Source organism: Emys orbicularis, chromosome 8 (genome assembly GCF_028017835.1).
Source record: "Emys orbicularis isolate rEmyOrb1 chromosome 8, rEmyOrb1.hap1, whole genome shotgun sequence".
In the NCBI taxonomy this organism is placed as follows: Eukaryota; Metazoa; Chordata; order Testudines; family Emydidae; genus Emys; species Emys orbicularis.
The window spans coordinates 112,102,208-112,117,820 of record NC_088690.1 but is presented as its reverse complement, the minus strand read 5'-3'; the positions used below and the strand labels follow the sequence as shown (position 1 = coordinate 112,117,820).

General features: G+C 41.6%; 1 protein-coding gene across 1 annotated transcript; it reads right to left on the bottom strand.

Moving 5' to 3' along the window:
- Positions 1-223: 223 nt before the first annotated feature.
- UBLCP1 (ubiquitin like domain containing CTD phosphatase 1) lies at positions 224-14,748 on the bottom strand. Its single transcript, XM_065409454.1, has 11 exons — positions 14,683-14,748; positions 12,648-12,838; positions 12,028-12,119; positions 11,544-11,629; positions 11,337-11,452; positions 10,151-10,249; positions 9,271-9,308; positions 6,400-6,498; positions 5,744-5,860; positions 2,690-2,817; positions 224-1,250 (listed from the first exon to the last, which is right to left on the bottom strand). Exons 2-11 carry the CDS (start codon positions 12,799-12,801, stop codon positions 1,223-1,225), a joined length of 957 nt encoding a protein of 318 aa, XP_065265526.1. The 5' UTR covers positions 12,802-12,838; positions 14,683-14,748; the 3' UTR covers positions 224-1,222.
- Positions 14,749-15,613: the final 865 nt, after the last annotated feature.

The following is a 15,613-nucleotide window of genomic DNA, read 5'->3' as shown; positions in this document are numbered from 1 at the left end:
TACATATCTTTCCCAACCTGTTTTCTTTGACAATAAAACCCCAAACCATTTCCCACTAAAATCAGGACAATTAGATGCAAAAAACCCTCGTGTGATGCAATGATAGGGTTATTCACACAGAGGGGAAAAGACTGTGTAAGGTTAATATGGAGAAGGAGAAGAGAGAGATCCTTGTTAAAAAAAATGACAACATAAGACACATGCAACCAACACTTTAAGAAAAAGGTATTTATTATTTACACAACTGCTATAGTTCCTTAAGAACAATATATACCATCTTTATTTGAAAGGGTCAGTCTTCTTTCAAATACAAGAACTGCATAATGCAGGACTGTCAGTAATGCAAAACAGCAGTCACATCACACTTCTATAGTGCAGGCTCAAGCAGCGCAAGTAAATTATACTTTAAAAACAGTATGGCTGAATATTGTAATTGAAACACAGTGTTTGCACTTTGACAAGATTAACTAGAACAGAACAAGGGTTTTGTTCATGCTTTAGTAGGAATGTGACTCTCATTTGAAGTTTACACTCTTTATCTGGTTAGGAGAATTTTTCTTCAGGCAGACTGCTTTTCACTTAATCAAACAAGGTTGGATTTCTCTCCCTCTGTAATTTTCTGTCTTTTGTATTTCAGTAATCCACTGCTTTATAATATAAATTTGCACACTAGTGTATATTTGCCTTAGAGGTGGTGCTTTCCAATCTTGAACTGTCTTGCACAAAGAAACACTGACATACTAATATATACCAAACTTAGACAGCTTGTATTTTATAGTCTTAAATAGTGGAATGGGAGAGGGAGACTGTTTCTAAGACAGAGGGGAAAGAGGACTGATAGAATTCAGAGAATACCAAGACTAGCTCCTTACTCAACCTTTTTGGTCTAAAAAAATTTTTTTTTCCAGTTTCAGAATGGTGTTGCTCTTTAATGGTTATGGTGGTATTATGGCAGCAATGAAAAAGAAAGTATTTTAAATAATAACACCGGAAATGAATGCAAGAAAAAGCAACTGGCTTATTTCTCTCTTTTTGAGCTTATTGCTGTGATCTTAAAAAAAAAAAAAATTAGAACAAACCAACTGGAAGACCAAGTATAAGCAGTCATTCTGGTGTCTGATTCAGTGTCCAGCACTATTGTGTTCTAGCAGAAAAGCAAGGAAAGGTCCAACGATCTCAAATTATGTTTTCTTCATTTCAGTGCCACAAGAGTTTATTAAAGCTATTGTCCTTGCTTCTTTGAAAGGTACCTGAAAGAAACAAAAATTATTTTTAACCAAAATGGGGGGAAGGGGGAAATAATGTTAGTACACAAGCTCTTTTATAATAGACTTTATGACACTGCTTACGAACCAGTATGCTTTTGAATGACTTATTACAAATGGAATGATTCAAGACACATGATCACTAATGCACTGGGTGATGGAAAGGTGGTGGTTAGAGGCAGCTTTCAAGATTTCACCATCATTCCCCTCTGTGAAAAGTAGATTTTCTACAATCCAACACAGACGTGGTTACTATTTTTGAAAGTAACAACTAACTAAATATACAAACATGTTTAACTCAAGTTTAAATTAATCTGAAATTACCTGAAGAGCTATCTTTAAATTCTTTTGGTCTAAAAATTCTGCTGTTAGGAGTCTGACAAATTCTGAAGGCTGAAGGAAGATGCCTTTAAAGATTAAGGTTTTGATGACCATTCATTAAAGAATAAGGCCATTCAATTACTCCACTTTTAGGGTTCTCCTCTTTCTACAGTTGGGAGATGTCAAGCACTGTGGTAACATCACAGCTTTTCTAATCTCTATTAAAAACACCCTGTAACTGGCCTTCACAGCAGAGAGTTCCAAAGGATTAATTTAAAATAAACTTGGCATTTGGCCCTCCATTCTAAGTAGCATACAGCACTAGTAAATTAAGATTTACAACAAATTTCCAGACCTGTTTTTATTGAGACAAGCAAACATTTTCACAATAACATGTTGCATATACATTTATTTATTGCATGGTATTGCAAGCTCCTCTCAAAGCTCAGGGCACTTGCATAAACATCATGAGGAAGTCTTTCAAAAGCACAAATGAGAATTAGATGCCCAACTTCTCAATGACTTTCAATGGGAGTTAGGCACTTACCTGCCTTTGAAAATCTCTCCAAAGGCTATATAGCCTTAATAAAATACTTTACTGCCCTAACCTGGTGCACAGCATAAACCCTCGTTAACAATTAGGAACCTCATTATATACAGATCCACATTCAACCACCTCCAACCCTTTAATCATACACTTTGCAAAAAGAAACCTTCAGGGCATATTACAGGGCTAACAAAGTTAGACTCTGTCAGACTAGGGGTGGGAAGAGAAGGACTTCCAGGCTCCAGGACCTCTGATGGAGAGCACCCTAACCACAGCTCCCCATCCCACGCTAGAGAGCACTTAGGTTGAATACTTCCACTGACCACAACTGCTCTGGTATCACATGGAACGAGAGGCGCTCACCCAAACTGTCGGGTCCCAAACCATTTAGTGTTAGGTCATAAATCAAAGCCTTAAGTTCCAACCGAAAACTAGAGACCCATCCCATCTCAAGTTGAAGTGTGTGTAGCAGTGCAGTCTTTCCTTCCAGGTAATTTTAAAGCATGATATAGTATTTAGGGATGGAGGGAGGGAGAAAACTTGACATAGTCCTTACCTTTCCCAGTGTTTGTGATTCAGTTCCAAAAAGTCATCTAATTTTGCTATTTCTTTGAGGTACTGAGTAAGCTTTAAAAGCTCCTTGTCTTTATCCCGATTTAAATGTGCTTTCATAAAGGGTCTTATCTATTGAGAGACAGAAGTATAAGCATTTGCCTAACACAACACTTGCAATTCTCTCACATTTGGTTATTTGTGAATTAGGTATATATTTATTATTTGTGAAGTAAGTATACTGTTCAGAGTAAGTGAGGCGTCCCTGCCACTCACTTAAAGAGAAATCCTAGAAAACTCTACACACAATCTGTATACAAACTATACCAACCAAGTCTTTCCAGTATTATACAGAACAGGGTACTTCATAGGCTTTTAGTTCTTGAGAGATCTCATACTTCGTGAAAATGCCCACCTGCTTAAGCCAACTAGAAAAGAAATTTCTTGCTGTCTCAGTTTCCAAACAGGAGCAAAGAAGGGTACTCTTCATATTTACTTTCCTGGTAGTTAGTCCAGAAATGCCTACAATCTGAAGCTCAGTTCACTCAAGTCTTAAGTTATGTGGTATGCATACTGCATTTGGAATCTGAAAGCCTAGATGGCCGTAACTGAAACATTAAATTATCATTTCCACACGTTTCTGTACAAAACGTTCTACCTCAGAGATAGGAAATCTCTTAACTATCCACAACAGAACACTACTGTTACTGCTCTGTTCTCAGTCTGTCCCTGTTGCAATCTCACCACAGAGGTTACAAAATTATAGCAAGAACTTAAGGTATTTTCCAGTCCCAGATCAATCTGCTGCTATTCTAGCTTGAACATGCCTATTATGAGTTATTTGACTTCGGAGTTAGTTAAAGGGACACAGTCAAATACAGGAACTTCTCACTTAACGTTGTAGTTATGTTCCTGAAAAATGCAACTTTAAGCGAAACAATGTTAAGCGAATCCAATTTCCCCATAAGAATTAATGTAAATGGGGGGGTTAGGTTCCAGGGAAATTTTTTTCACCAGACAAAAAAGACAATATATATATATATTACATACACGCACACACACACACACACACACATACACACACACACGCACAGTATAAGTTTTAAACAAACAATTTAATACTGGTACACAGTGATGATGATTGTGAAGCTTGGTTGAGGTGGAGGAGTTAGAGGGTGGGATATTTTCCAGGGAATGCCTCACTGCTAAATGAACTAGCAATTGACTGAGCCCTCAAGGGTTAACTCTCACATTCTACGAGGCAGCAGGAAGGGGGGGGGGGCAGACAGAGAGAGACACCCTGTGTGTGAGAGAAAAAAATGTGCATTTCCCCTTTAAGTAGCTGACCCCAGTCTTAAGTACACTGTCCTGTTAATTAAATCAGCTTGCTGAGACCTCCTGAGACCGCAGCTACTGCCTAGAAGCTCCCTCCCTAGTGTGTCCCCCCACCCTCTGCTCTATGGAAGATGGGGTAAGTGGGGTGCAGGAGCAGGGGGGAGGGGAGACACCCTGACATTAGCCCTCCTCTTCCCCCCCTTCCCCCCCCCCCCCCATACAGCAAGCAGGAGTCTCTGGGAGCAGCTCCAAGGCAGCGGGCAGGAGCAGCACATGGCAGTCGGGGGAGGGACACAGCTGAACTGCAGGCAGCTGCAGCACAGGGAACTTAGGGAAGCGAGGAGCTGATAGGGGGACTGCTGGTCCACCCTGCTTCCAACCACCCACCAGCTAGCTGCAACGGGCTGCTCTTCCTGCAAGCAGGGGACAAAACAGGCGGCTGCCAAACTACTTTAAACAAGCATGTTCCCTAATTGATCAGCAACTTAACATAGAAACAACGTTAACCGGGACGACTTTAAGTGAGGAGTTACTGTCAAAGTTACTGAAGCTTCAGATATTGCATCTGCCCCAAATTCCCCTGCTAGTTTGAGGCATTACAATTACGTTTCCCTATCATTTTTCTCTCCCCTGTTATTCTGTAAAAGACACCCCCAACACACACCACCAAAAAGGGGGGACGGGAGGGGGACAGGAGGAACAAAGTAAAAATGACTGTACACAAAGTGCCATTAAATGCACAAAATAAAACTGAAAAGGAAGTTTTGTGTAACCCTTTGTCACAGTAATCTCTGGTGTTGCTTGTAACAATAGAGAGTTCAAAAAACGTAAATGATTTTGAGTTGACTGTGACCTTTTAAAGGAGCTGTGAAACTCATTCCATATCTCGCTATCCACTTGTATCATAACCTTTTGGACAATCAGTGAAGCCCAAGTGGAGTGGCTGATCAAATTATTTTGCCTTAGGTTGAAAATCTGATCTTGATTCCCTCTCCTCCAACATCCTTCCTCAACAACCATCTCCAATTTGTCTTGCTGTCAATATAATCTGGGCGGTAACACAATTGTGCTGTACCCCCGTTAACAAGTAATGATACTGTTCTGTCAGTCTCGCACTTCATCACGTCTCCCTCTAATCAGACTGAATGTTCAATTCAACGTTCTATTCAGTAAATCAACATCAACGAGGAGGAGTCTGGAAACAGAAATTAATTGGCAATTTTGTTCTGTATGATTTCATAGGAGCAGGACCTTTTTTATATTGGCATACTACTGATAAAGTACAGTAACAAGATATTTAATGGAGTTATTTTCTGACCATTAAGCACACTTCCGAGATTGTCATTTATCCTATGTTTGTACTGCACCGAGCACAGCGGGACCCAATCTGATTGTGGTCTTTAGGCACTACTACAATGTAAATGTATAATACATGTACACAAATGATATAATAATTTTACTCCTCCTACTTCATTTCAGTAGTCTAAATGTTTCTACTTTAACAGTGAATCAAAATACCATACTCAGTACATCTCCCTTACTACTAAAAAGCAACTATCTAGTCCAAATAGTTGTTTTGTTTTTAAACTATCAAAGGCATTGTGTTTTGTTGATCAACATCTCACAGTAGTTTAAAAACAGCAAAGAAATACCGAAAGCAGCTATAAGTCAATTATTTACTTTCATTTGTTGCTGCTTTGCTAATAATTTCATTGAAAGTTACCTTTAGTCCATTTTGTGGGTTCATTAGAAAGTTTCGTCCAATATCATCAAACATAATAGTATTTTTCTTGTTGTAAAACTCTGAAAATTTGCCCCATATAACACCAAGAGGTTTCACCTGCAAATATAAGTGTGTAAGAGTTACCTGAGGTAAAACACGTGATGTAAAGATTACAAGAGATGTGGAAATCATACCATCAGCATTGCAACTTTACTGTACTTTTCACTTGTATCCTTTTGCTGAAGAATTAGCAGGTGCGTGCAGTCTATTGTCTTCAATATAGTACTTCAGAATTACTCATTGAATGTATATTGGTAATTTCAGCAGATTCAATATAGCCACCACTAAGAAGAGTAGTCTTGTGACACAAATGAATGTTCTCCCAATAGCCCTGTTTATTAATTTTGTTTGACAGCCACATTTTCCATTATAACCAAAGAACCACTGTAAATTCAAAATGCTACAGCGAGATTGTTCTTCCCAGTCCCCCTTCCTGAACTTCAGTTGGTTTTTAGGGTTTTCTTATGTGCAAGTCCCAACACAAACTTAAATCAAAAATATATAAGGGGGTTCAGATCACTAGCTTTTTTTAAAGAAAATGTTACTGTTTAAAAAGGAGGAAAACCATTAATCTAGGAAATACACATGATTCTTACATCTATTAGTCCTCTCCTTGGAGTGTGCACCGTTATCATGGCAGCACTGTCCAACATGAAGGTTATCTTGTAGTTTGCATTTGTACTCACTCCCAGCTCCTGGGTAACAGAGATTCATAATTGAAATTCCAGACAGACAGTTTTACTGCTATAAGTTAAAAACTTTGATTGTAATACATTATATTTGTGAGGGGGTCAGCTGTTGAGGATGAACCGAGACATGCTAAAAATAGATGTCTGCTCTCCTATCCAAACGAGAATAAAGTACAGAATTCTATTAACAGAAAAAACTGGTGTGAGTGTAGTTTTGCAATTCCTAGGGTCAAACTTAATAAATAATTTACATCAGTATAAAATTAAAGTGAGTTCAGTGAAGAGGCAAGATACAGAGAGCTTCTGACCCACCTCAGTATCATCCCTGTATCCACAACAAGCAAGAAGAGAAGAGGGGGCAACATCCTCCAAAATTTCTAAATGATGTAGACCCCCCTCAGTCTCTAAAGCTAAGTGTGTAACAAATAGCGTGTGTTTTCCTTTCTTCTATTTGCTCCTGTTCCACATTATAGCCAGGCCCAAAGACCAAGCAAAAATGATAGTAGTCAACGTGTGGGACAATAGAAGGGTAAGTGCCTAATGAAAGAATCAGCCTTGCAACAGATTTGGCTCACCTTTTATAGACCTGGCCACTCCTGAAACAATGGGAGCACAGACAACAGATCGTTTATAGAAAATAATCTTTGAGTAAATGACACTGCATCATTCTATTTCAAATCCTTTCTTAAAACTATCATGTAACACTAAACTTCGCTATAATGTGCAAGTTTTATATATTACTCTGTTGCACATACCAGAATTAAAATTCAGAGTCATGCACCAACTAAGCACAAACCATCCACTGCAACAGCTTTCCTTCAGACATCTAGCCACACCTGAATGCCTTGCTGTTATGTACAAAGTGAATCTTCTTACAGATGAAAAGTGCTCTCTACAAAGATCAGTGTCAGTGTTATACCACAGCAAAATGCTAAACAGCATCTGAATTCCATTTATATGTGCGTGGTAAGAATAAAATTAAACGGAGTTATTCTGCCTCACTTTTGTTGCTGCGGACGTTACCTCTGAGAACTATAACAGGGTGTGGTGACCCTTTAAGGACAGCTCCAGAACTTTTTTCTGTTTCAGCCCTTTAAGGCCAGGTACTTTGGGGACTGTTGTTCCCAAATGCAGGATGCAAACTGTAGGCTAGAAGCAACATAAGCTTGAAGCTATGGAAGGGGACAACAATACAAGAGATGTCTTCTGCTCAGTTTAGAGAGAGAGAAGCAGCAAGCTGCTATTGGTGGGAATCAAGTGACCAAGATTGGACCACAGTGGGGCTCCCAGCAGAGAAGGAAACCAGGAAGGCCAGAGTGTGAAGCAGATACAGCTGAGTTTGGAGCAAATGGCTGCTTTGCTATCCAGGACTACCTGCAGCCCATGGTAGAGGGAGATCACACAGGCTCCCCTGGAGCGCTGAAGTGCCATCTAGACTAGAGGTAGTCTAGTTATATCCTTGCAATCAAGGTGAGATTGTTGCATGTATCTAGGGAATGGGCTGTGGCCAAAGGAAGGTGAATGATTCGTTTTCTAGATATCCTATTTCATTGGACTTTCCTTTACCTCCGACAGGACTATTGTTTTTTATCCAGAGTGCTAACCAGAGAGGGGAAACTGAGGCAGCAGCTGCACCTCACATATGAGTGGTAAGCAACCCTTTTACAAAGATACTTAATCATATACCCACATTGGTTTGAAACCATGTTTTAGTACCAGTGAAATGAAATTTAAGCTCTCTGACATTTCCTTCGCAATAAATGCTAGCCAATAAAAAAATAAGAGCAGGAAAGTCTGACAGACCTATTTATCAGAGTGGGGTACATCTGACCATAGTTAAGAATGTGTAATGTTTACCATTCTCACCCCAATTTCATTCATTCATAACTCAAAGCTTTCATAGTTTTGACTGAAGTTCTCTATCACTGATCTCTACCTAAGGCTGATTTATAAAAAGACCATGACTATTCTGAGCATAAGCAAAGTGGAAAATATACTTTTTCCAATTAAAAATACTGAAAAAATGGCAGCCACAAAGCCAAAACAGCAGAAGTACAAAAGGCACCATTTTGGAATTGAAACTGGTTTTGATTTGACTGAGTTTTGAAAATTACAAACCAAGCATGCAGCAATTTTTCCTAAACTCACTAAGCGGATAGCTAAAGCTAGCGGCAAATATGTTCACGGCTAAGTCAGCTGTGCAGTCACTAGCTAATTGCCTGTTGTGCTTAAATCAGTAAAGAACTGGATCTGAAAGGGCTCCTGTGGACTTTGTAAGAAGCACAGGAGAGAGCAGAGCTCCATTGTTGGGGAAGGAGCAAGGAAAAAACGAGAGGGGCTTCCCTCCTGCGGATCTCTAGGATGCTGTGTGTGCATCTATGGACACTTTTAAAAACTGCATTACATTTATGAAATAGTATGTGATATTATAATTACAGATTATATAGACCAATGACAGGGCAAAATCTGCATGTCCAATTTAATCTCTGGCACCTCCTGTTTTATATTTTAGCTGTGCAAATTTAACACTTACTGCAGTGAAAGTTTATATGGAATTTTAAAATTAGGATTATTCTCAGTTTTGTGAGGGGGACAGTTTTAAAAACACTATGAACTTTTAGAAAACCCAAACAGCTTTTGATCTCCCTGCCCACATTCCTTAACTGCTAGTATTGCTATATAAGCTGCTGAACACAGTCTGATTAAAGGTTACGAACTCATATCTACCAAATACTGACAACATAATAGAAACAAATGATATTTCCAAACATAACTTACTTTCATTTTAGCTTCAATCCACTTCATATTAGTAGCAGCTAGAACAAGGGGAGGAGGGAAAAGAACTCTTTATCAAGATGAACCAGTGAAAGGTAAAGTTTCAGTTCTCTTAAACTATCAGACTTGCCTGCTTGGTACAGGCTAAACTATCATTACATTTTCTTTCCATCACTTTCCTAAAGTTTGTTGCCTATGTAAAATATTTAGTTGAAACTAACTAATTCCTTTTAGCTTGAAAAAAGGAATAGCCGAGATCGAATACTGCATACACTTTAAAAGGCAGACTATTCAAACTAAACTAACCCTTTTGCTGTAACATGATTAAAGCTAGATAAAAAAATTAGACTGTAGCTCAGCTAGAGACAAGCCTCAACCTGCTAGCAGACAGGAAACCAACTGGTGTGTTCAGGCAGATTAGTGACGGCCCCGTAATAATGGTGACAGAGTTTTGCTTGTTTCCTGCCCCACTCTGCTCATGGATACTCTATGGTCTGGTTTGGGATATATGCACATCACCAAGCAGCGTATGGATGTTTAACATACAGCTTAATCCCTTCAATTACTTGTTAATCTGTACAAATTAATATTCAATATAATTTTATACCCTGTTCATTTCTTCATCACATTCACTTATTTGCATGGGCAGTATACTGTGCTTAGCTACATGAGATCTACCATCTTTCTAAAAATAGATCTAATCACTACTGAGCATGAACCGACTATTCACTCAGGGATTAAATACGATACAGCCAAAATTAAGGTATTGCATCAGGTTTTACAATAAACAGCAAAAGCTGCAAGTATATTTAACATCTCTACTGCAGCATCCTACATGCCAAACAATTTACAAGATTTTCATTTGGTAAAGAAAATAACTTACACCAAATTACAATATCATAATCTTCATATGCCGATGTCAGGAATTCATGAAGGTATGGCCTCATTAACTCTACCCCAGTTTCTGCACATGACCTATGGTCTGAGAGGAAAACAAACAATTCATTATTAGTTTAGCATATTTTTTGTTAAATCTGATTCCTGTATGCGCCCCCATCAATGAAGCACCCAACACTTCAAAAACAATGAATATATTCTCCTAAACCCTATTATACAGGGAAGTTGTATCCCCACACTGGGAACTAAAGCAGAGAGACTCTAGCTTGCCCAAGCCTGTGGCAGAGCCAAATATTTAACATAGGTTCCCCCAGACAGAGTCCAGTTAACCATAAGACCATTTTTCCTCCCTTATTTCAAAAGGCAATATTTGTGATCATGTATGTGCCTTATTTATTCTGTCAAACACATAAGCATAATAGTCTGCCTTCATTAGAAAATGGCTTCCTGTGAAACGCTCCTTATTAATACACCACCTTTAACTCATGCTCGTACTAATGACTTGAATTCTGATCCCAGATTACGAACATATCACACACGTGCGCACACACAATTTTTAGGGGGTTGGGGGTAAGGAGAGAGAAAGATAATTGGTAAGGTTTAGAGTCAAACTCCATAATGTCCCCATATCCCAGTGTGAGGTCATAAGAAAATGCTGATCTCTCAGAGAAACCATTTTGGTAGTTTTCATATGCAATGTATTATGGATGGGTGTTTCAAAACTCCATGAGAATCAACACTGAACTAATCTCCTCTTCCCAAAAAGAGAAACCTTGTCACCTACAGGTTGACTTTATCATATTTAAAATAAGTGTTTTTCCCTTCACTGCCACCTCGATGCCTGGGACAGCATACGAAAGGAAAATTATTAGGATGAAAGTATAAACTTAAAAAAAAAAAAAAAAAAAAAAACCCTTCTCTTTGCATCCCTATGTAGCAAGTTTATGTATTGTGGCCTTAAGTCAACAGTATTCAATGTTGATAAAGCACAATTTTAAAAATAGTAGCAATGCAAGACAAAAAAAACAGAGTACAAGGCAGAAGTATGGTGGTAGAAGCGGAAGTTATTAAATGTGACTTGTAAGGGGAAAAATACCTATCCAAAGCTAACATGGTAATTAGTGAACAGACTAATTTATTTAAAAAAAAAAAAAAAAAGTTCTATAACTTACCAAACAGTGTGTAATCAACATCTAATACCAACAGCTTTTTCCCTTCCCTAGGAGGATTCAGAATTTCCACTTTGTACTCTTTGACTCTCCGGGAAATTTTTAGTAGGTTCTCTTCCCTAATACAACAGTACAAACAGTTATATTTAACACGTGAGGACTGAACATTCAGCAACACTGCAATCTTTTCTTAAAATGGCTATAACACACCTATTTTCTACTTCAACAACTTCTTCTTCAATATCAAAGTCATTGACTACATCATCATTGTCAGGGGGTGGTCCAAGGACATCCTCCTAGAGGGATGAAAAAATACAGCAGCATTAAAATAAACACACTGGATCTCAGGATTTTGTTACAACACATTACAGGAAAAAGATAAAACTGCTTAATCTATATGCTTTTCATTTTAACAGTGGCACAATTAGTGAAACTTTTGAGAGACACTAGAAGCACATAACAGAACTTATACTTAAGACTGATCACTACAGCAATTATAACATGCAAATCTATTACAGTTCTACAGGCAAGTTCATTTTACATACAAGGCAGGAGCAGCAAAGTCGGTATGGTGCCATTATTCTTACACTAACTTGTCTCTGGAACACTAGAATTTCAGTCATAATTAGGAAACACATGACAAAGTGCAGTTTATAATTTTATAGAAGCAAATGGGCAAAAAGAAAATGTTTACCAAACTCTCTTCACGAGTTCCCATCATCATGATTTTAGTATTTGGTTTCAGTTTGAGAGCTCCGAGCTTAACATCATTGTCTGCAGGTTTGCCTACAATACAAGCAGATCATTGTTTTTGCACTGAAGTCGAGGGGTTTCATTTGGTCTAAGATGACAGACCCATACTAAATACCATGCCATTGGAGCCTCAATTTCCCTATGTCACTAACATGTTCAAGGATAGACTATTATGAACCTGTATTAATACACAGAGTAATGCCAAACTGAAATAAAAAATTACTTGTATTACAACAGCGCTTTGAATCTCCAATCAAGACAGGGGCTTCATTACCCAGGTACTATACATAAAATCCCTGTCGTACTTGCAGTTTACTTTTTTTTTTTTAAACTTTAATTTGCAGAAATTTCACATCAGTAATTTAAAAACAGGCATGATGTATCAATGCTAAGCAACATCCAGTGATGTGTGACATCCCTGCGATCACACCCATCCAAAATCCATAGCCATTAGCGTGGGGAGGAGAGAGCTCCACTGGTGTACACAGCATGGACACATAAAAGCAGGTTCTTCCTCTGATGAGTTAGGCAGCTCCACCAATAACTAATGTGAAGAATTACCTTTCATTTTAAGTCCAAGCAGCTTTTGGCGCTCTGGTAGCACTCCTGTAAGGCCTTTGAGAGATTGTTTAAGATCTAACACTGTATCATCTTCGGATAATGAGGTTATAGAATATTCCTGTCCACCCCATTTTATTATAATAGAGAGAGACATTCTTGAAGCATATGTTCAGTATTACTGCCAGCAATATCTGCAAGAAGGGAAGGGAAAAAGAGATGGTCATATTAAAAAAAATTCAGAACGGAGAACAGCATTTAATTGGAAGGCAAGTGGATTTATACTATATGCTTACAGTATTTTAAAGGCTGCAGTATTACTTAGGTTGTTTGTTTAAAGTTGTTCATTTTGTATGAACTGCAGCAGTTATGACCAAGTTTTAAAACTGAGGGATAAAGTGCAGAGCTAAAACCGGGGCTTGTAGTTACATTTGTATTGAATTTAGCAGTATTATATTCTTTAGTGTGCTCCATCAATGCTAATTCAATGCACATCCAGCCTAGTCTATGCTAGTAGCACCCAACTCTAGTAAAGCAGCATCACAATCATAGTCATTGCAAATCTCAACTGCACTAAGGACCTATTAAGCAATGAGACTGTCAAGAGTGTGAGCGCTACACATGTAATTATGGAAGAACAACTACATATACAAATATTTCTAATCTTGACAGTTAAATGTAAGCATTAGCCTTCCCTACTCATTTACACCATTACAGATGTGTAATACCTGCAATACATCACACTCCAGGGCATATTTTATTGTGCCATTATCAAAGTAGGTGTGTGAAAACAAAGCCAAAACACTTGCCCAGACAATGCAATTACATCATAACAAGCACCTTATAGTTCACTCAAAACAACCCTATCTTTGATTTACCCTATCTTAGGATCATTCATACCAACTGTATCCAAAACAGTTTACAGTTAAGTCACACACAGTAACAGACACAAATAGCAGAGGGAGAGAGAGATTTAGTAGTAGAGAGAAGGGAGGAAAACATGTTTTCTGTTGAGGTTTGAAAATGGGTGAAGAATCAGTGAGGGACAAGGTCAAAGGAAGGCTGTTCCAGATTAGCAGGAGGGGAAGAGGAGATGATTTGCCACCCCTCTCCCCCGAGACAGACAGCTCTTATCTGGAAAGTGAGAGAGAGCGAGCACCTCACTGTCAGGAACACTCAACTCTGCTAGTGGATGCAAACAGATTAACCAGCTTGTTCACCCTCAAGAAGAATGTTTCCAGTTAGAAATTCAGATGTTATGGTGGAGGTAAAGCTCTCTGCACCTTGCACACCTGCAAAAGTTCCTCCCTTTCACTTCACCTATCGTAGGTCTTCTGTCTACGAGGGCTCTGAGGAGTCACAGCTTAGAGCATTATTCAGAAACGGAGGACAAGACACGAGGTCCTACCAAGCTAGTAGGAGCCAGTGGGCTTATGATAACTAGGCTCCTACAACCAAGTCTCGTGACCGCTCTCATGTTTTCTTAATGCAACGGGCACATGCATAAGCACCCACACCCCGAGGGCAGAGGAGAGTTTCTAAGAATACTGGTTAGCTAGAGACCATCCCACCGCCCACTGTGGCCAACCTGCCCCCTCCTCCCCGCGGTACCGGACGGGCCTCAGAGGCCTTGGCACGAACCGCTCACGTGCACAGCAGCCAACGCGCCCCTGATCGCCCCTCGCCACAGATCACGCTGTCACCCCCCATCTCCCGGGGCCCTGGCCCGCCCCCAGCGTGCCCTCCCCACGCGCCGTCCCGCCAGCCCCCCGCGGAGGCCTCCCGACAGATGGGGCCGCGGCCCGGCCCGCCGCCCATAGGGACTCGGGGGCTGCTGACGGGCCACCCGCACAGCTCGGCCAAGCCGCCCCCACCCGACCCGCTCAGTCCAGGCACGGCGCTGCCCCCAGGAGCCGCCCCGCCCGTCTAGCACGGCCCGTGAGGAAGGCGCCCCCCGGCTACATCCCCACGGGGCGGTGGGGGGGATCGCAGCCCCGCCTGCGGGCGGCCGCACAGGGCCCTTCGCCCCCTCACTCACCCTGGGTAACGGAACCGGCACTTTCCCGGTACCAGCCACGCCGGAAGCGGAACTTGCAGTCTCCCCGCGACCCGGAAGTAGTAGTGGAGAAGGACCCGGATGTGGCGGGACCGGAGTCAGGACTGGGCGATCCGCTTCCCGCCGCCGAGCGCGCGCAGCTCGCCAGTAACCCGGATGTGCGCGGCCCCGCCTGGGCAATGGGCCTGGGCACAGTGCGCGTGCGCCCTCGAGTCTCGACGGGACGGCGGCGTGGCCCGGGGCGCCGGGAGAGAGACTGGGGGGTGGGGGCGTGTGGCAGTGGGCGGGGCTGCAGAGCTGAAGGGGACCCAGGGTGGCTGGGCCTTTGGGGTGAGCCCCCCGGGGAGGCCTAGGCCCCCTGGGGGGGGCTCTAAAGGGCGGCCTTGGGCCCTGGGGAGGGGGTGCTCTGAAGGGCGAGGGGGGGGCTCTGAAGGGCGGCCTAGTCCCCCGGGGGGCTCTGAAGGGCGAGGGGAGGGAGGCCTAGGGCCCTGGGGAGGGGGGTGCTCTGAAGGGCAAGGGGAGGGCGGCCTTGGCCCCCGGGTGGGGGGGGGGGAATCTGTAAGGGACATGGCGGGAGGGTTGTCTCGGCCTCAGGATTGGTTTTGTTGACGAAGTTCTGTGCCCGTCCAGGGGCTGCATGCACGTGGGCTGCTTGGTATGGCTGGTGGGCGAGAGGAGGCTGCATGCATGTTGGCTGGGGCTCATGCCTGTGAAGAGGGTGTCTCGGCCTCAAGGGCTGGGACTGTGAAGTGGGAGTAGAGGGTGTCTAGGCTCCAGGGATGCTGTGTGTGTGTGTTGGAGGCTGTATCTACTTGGGGTAGCAGCCATGGCTGTTGGGGAAGTTCCATATTTGTTGGCTGGGAGTTGTGGCAGGGAAGGATAGCAGGTAGCTCAACAACTGGCTAGTCATTAA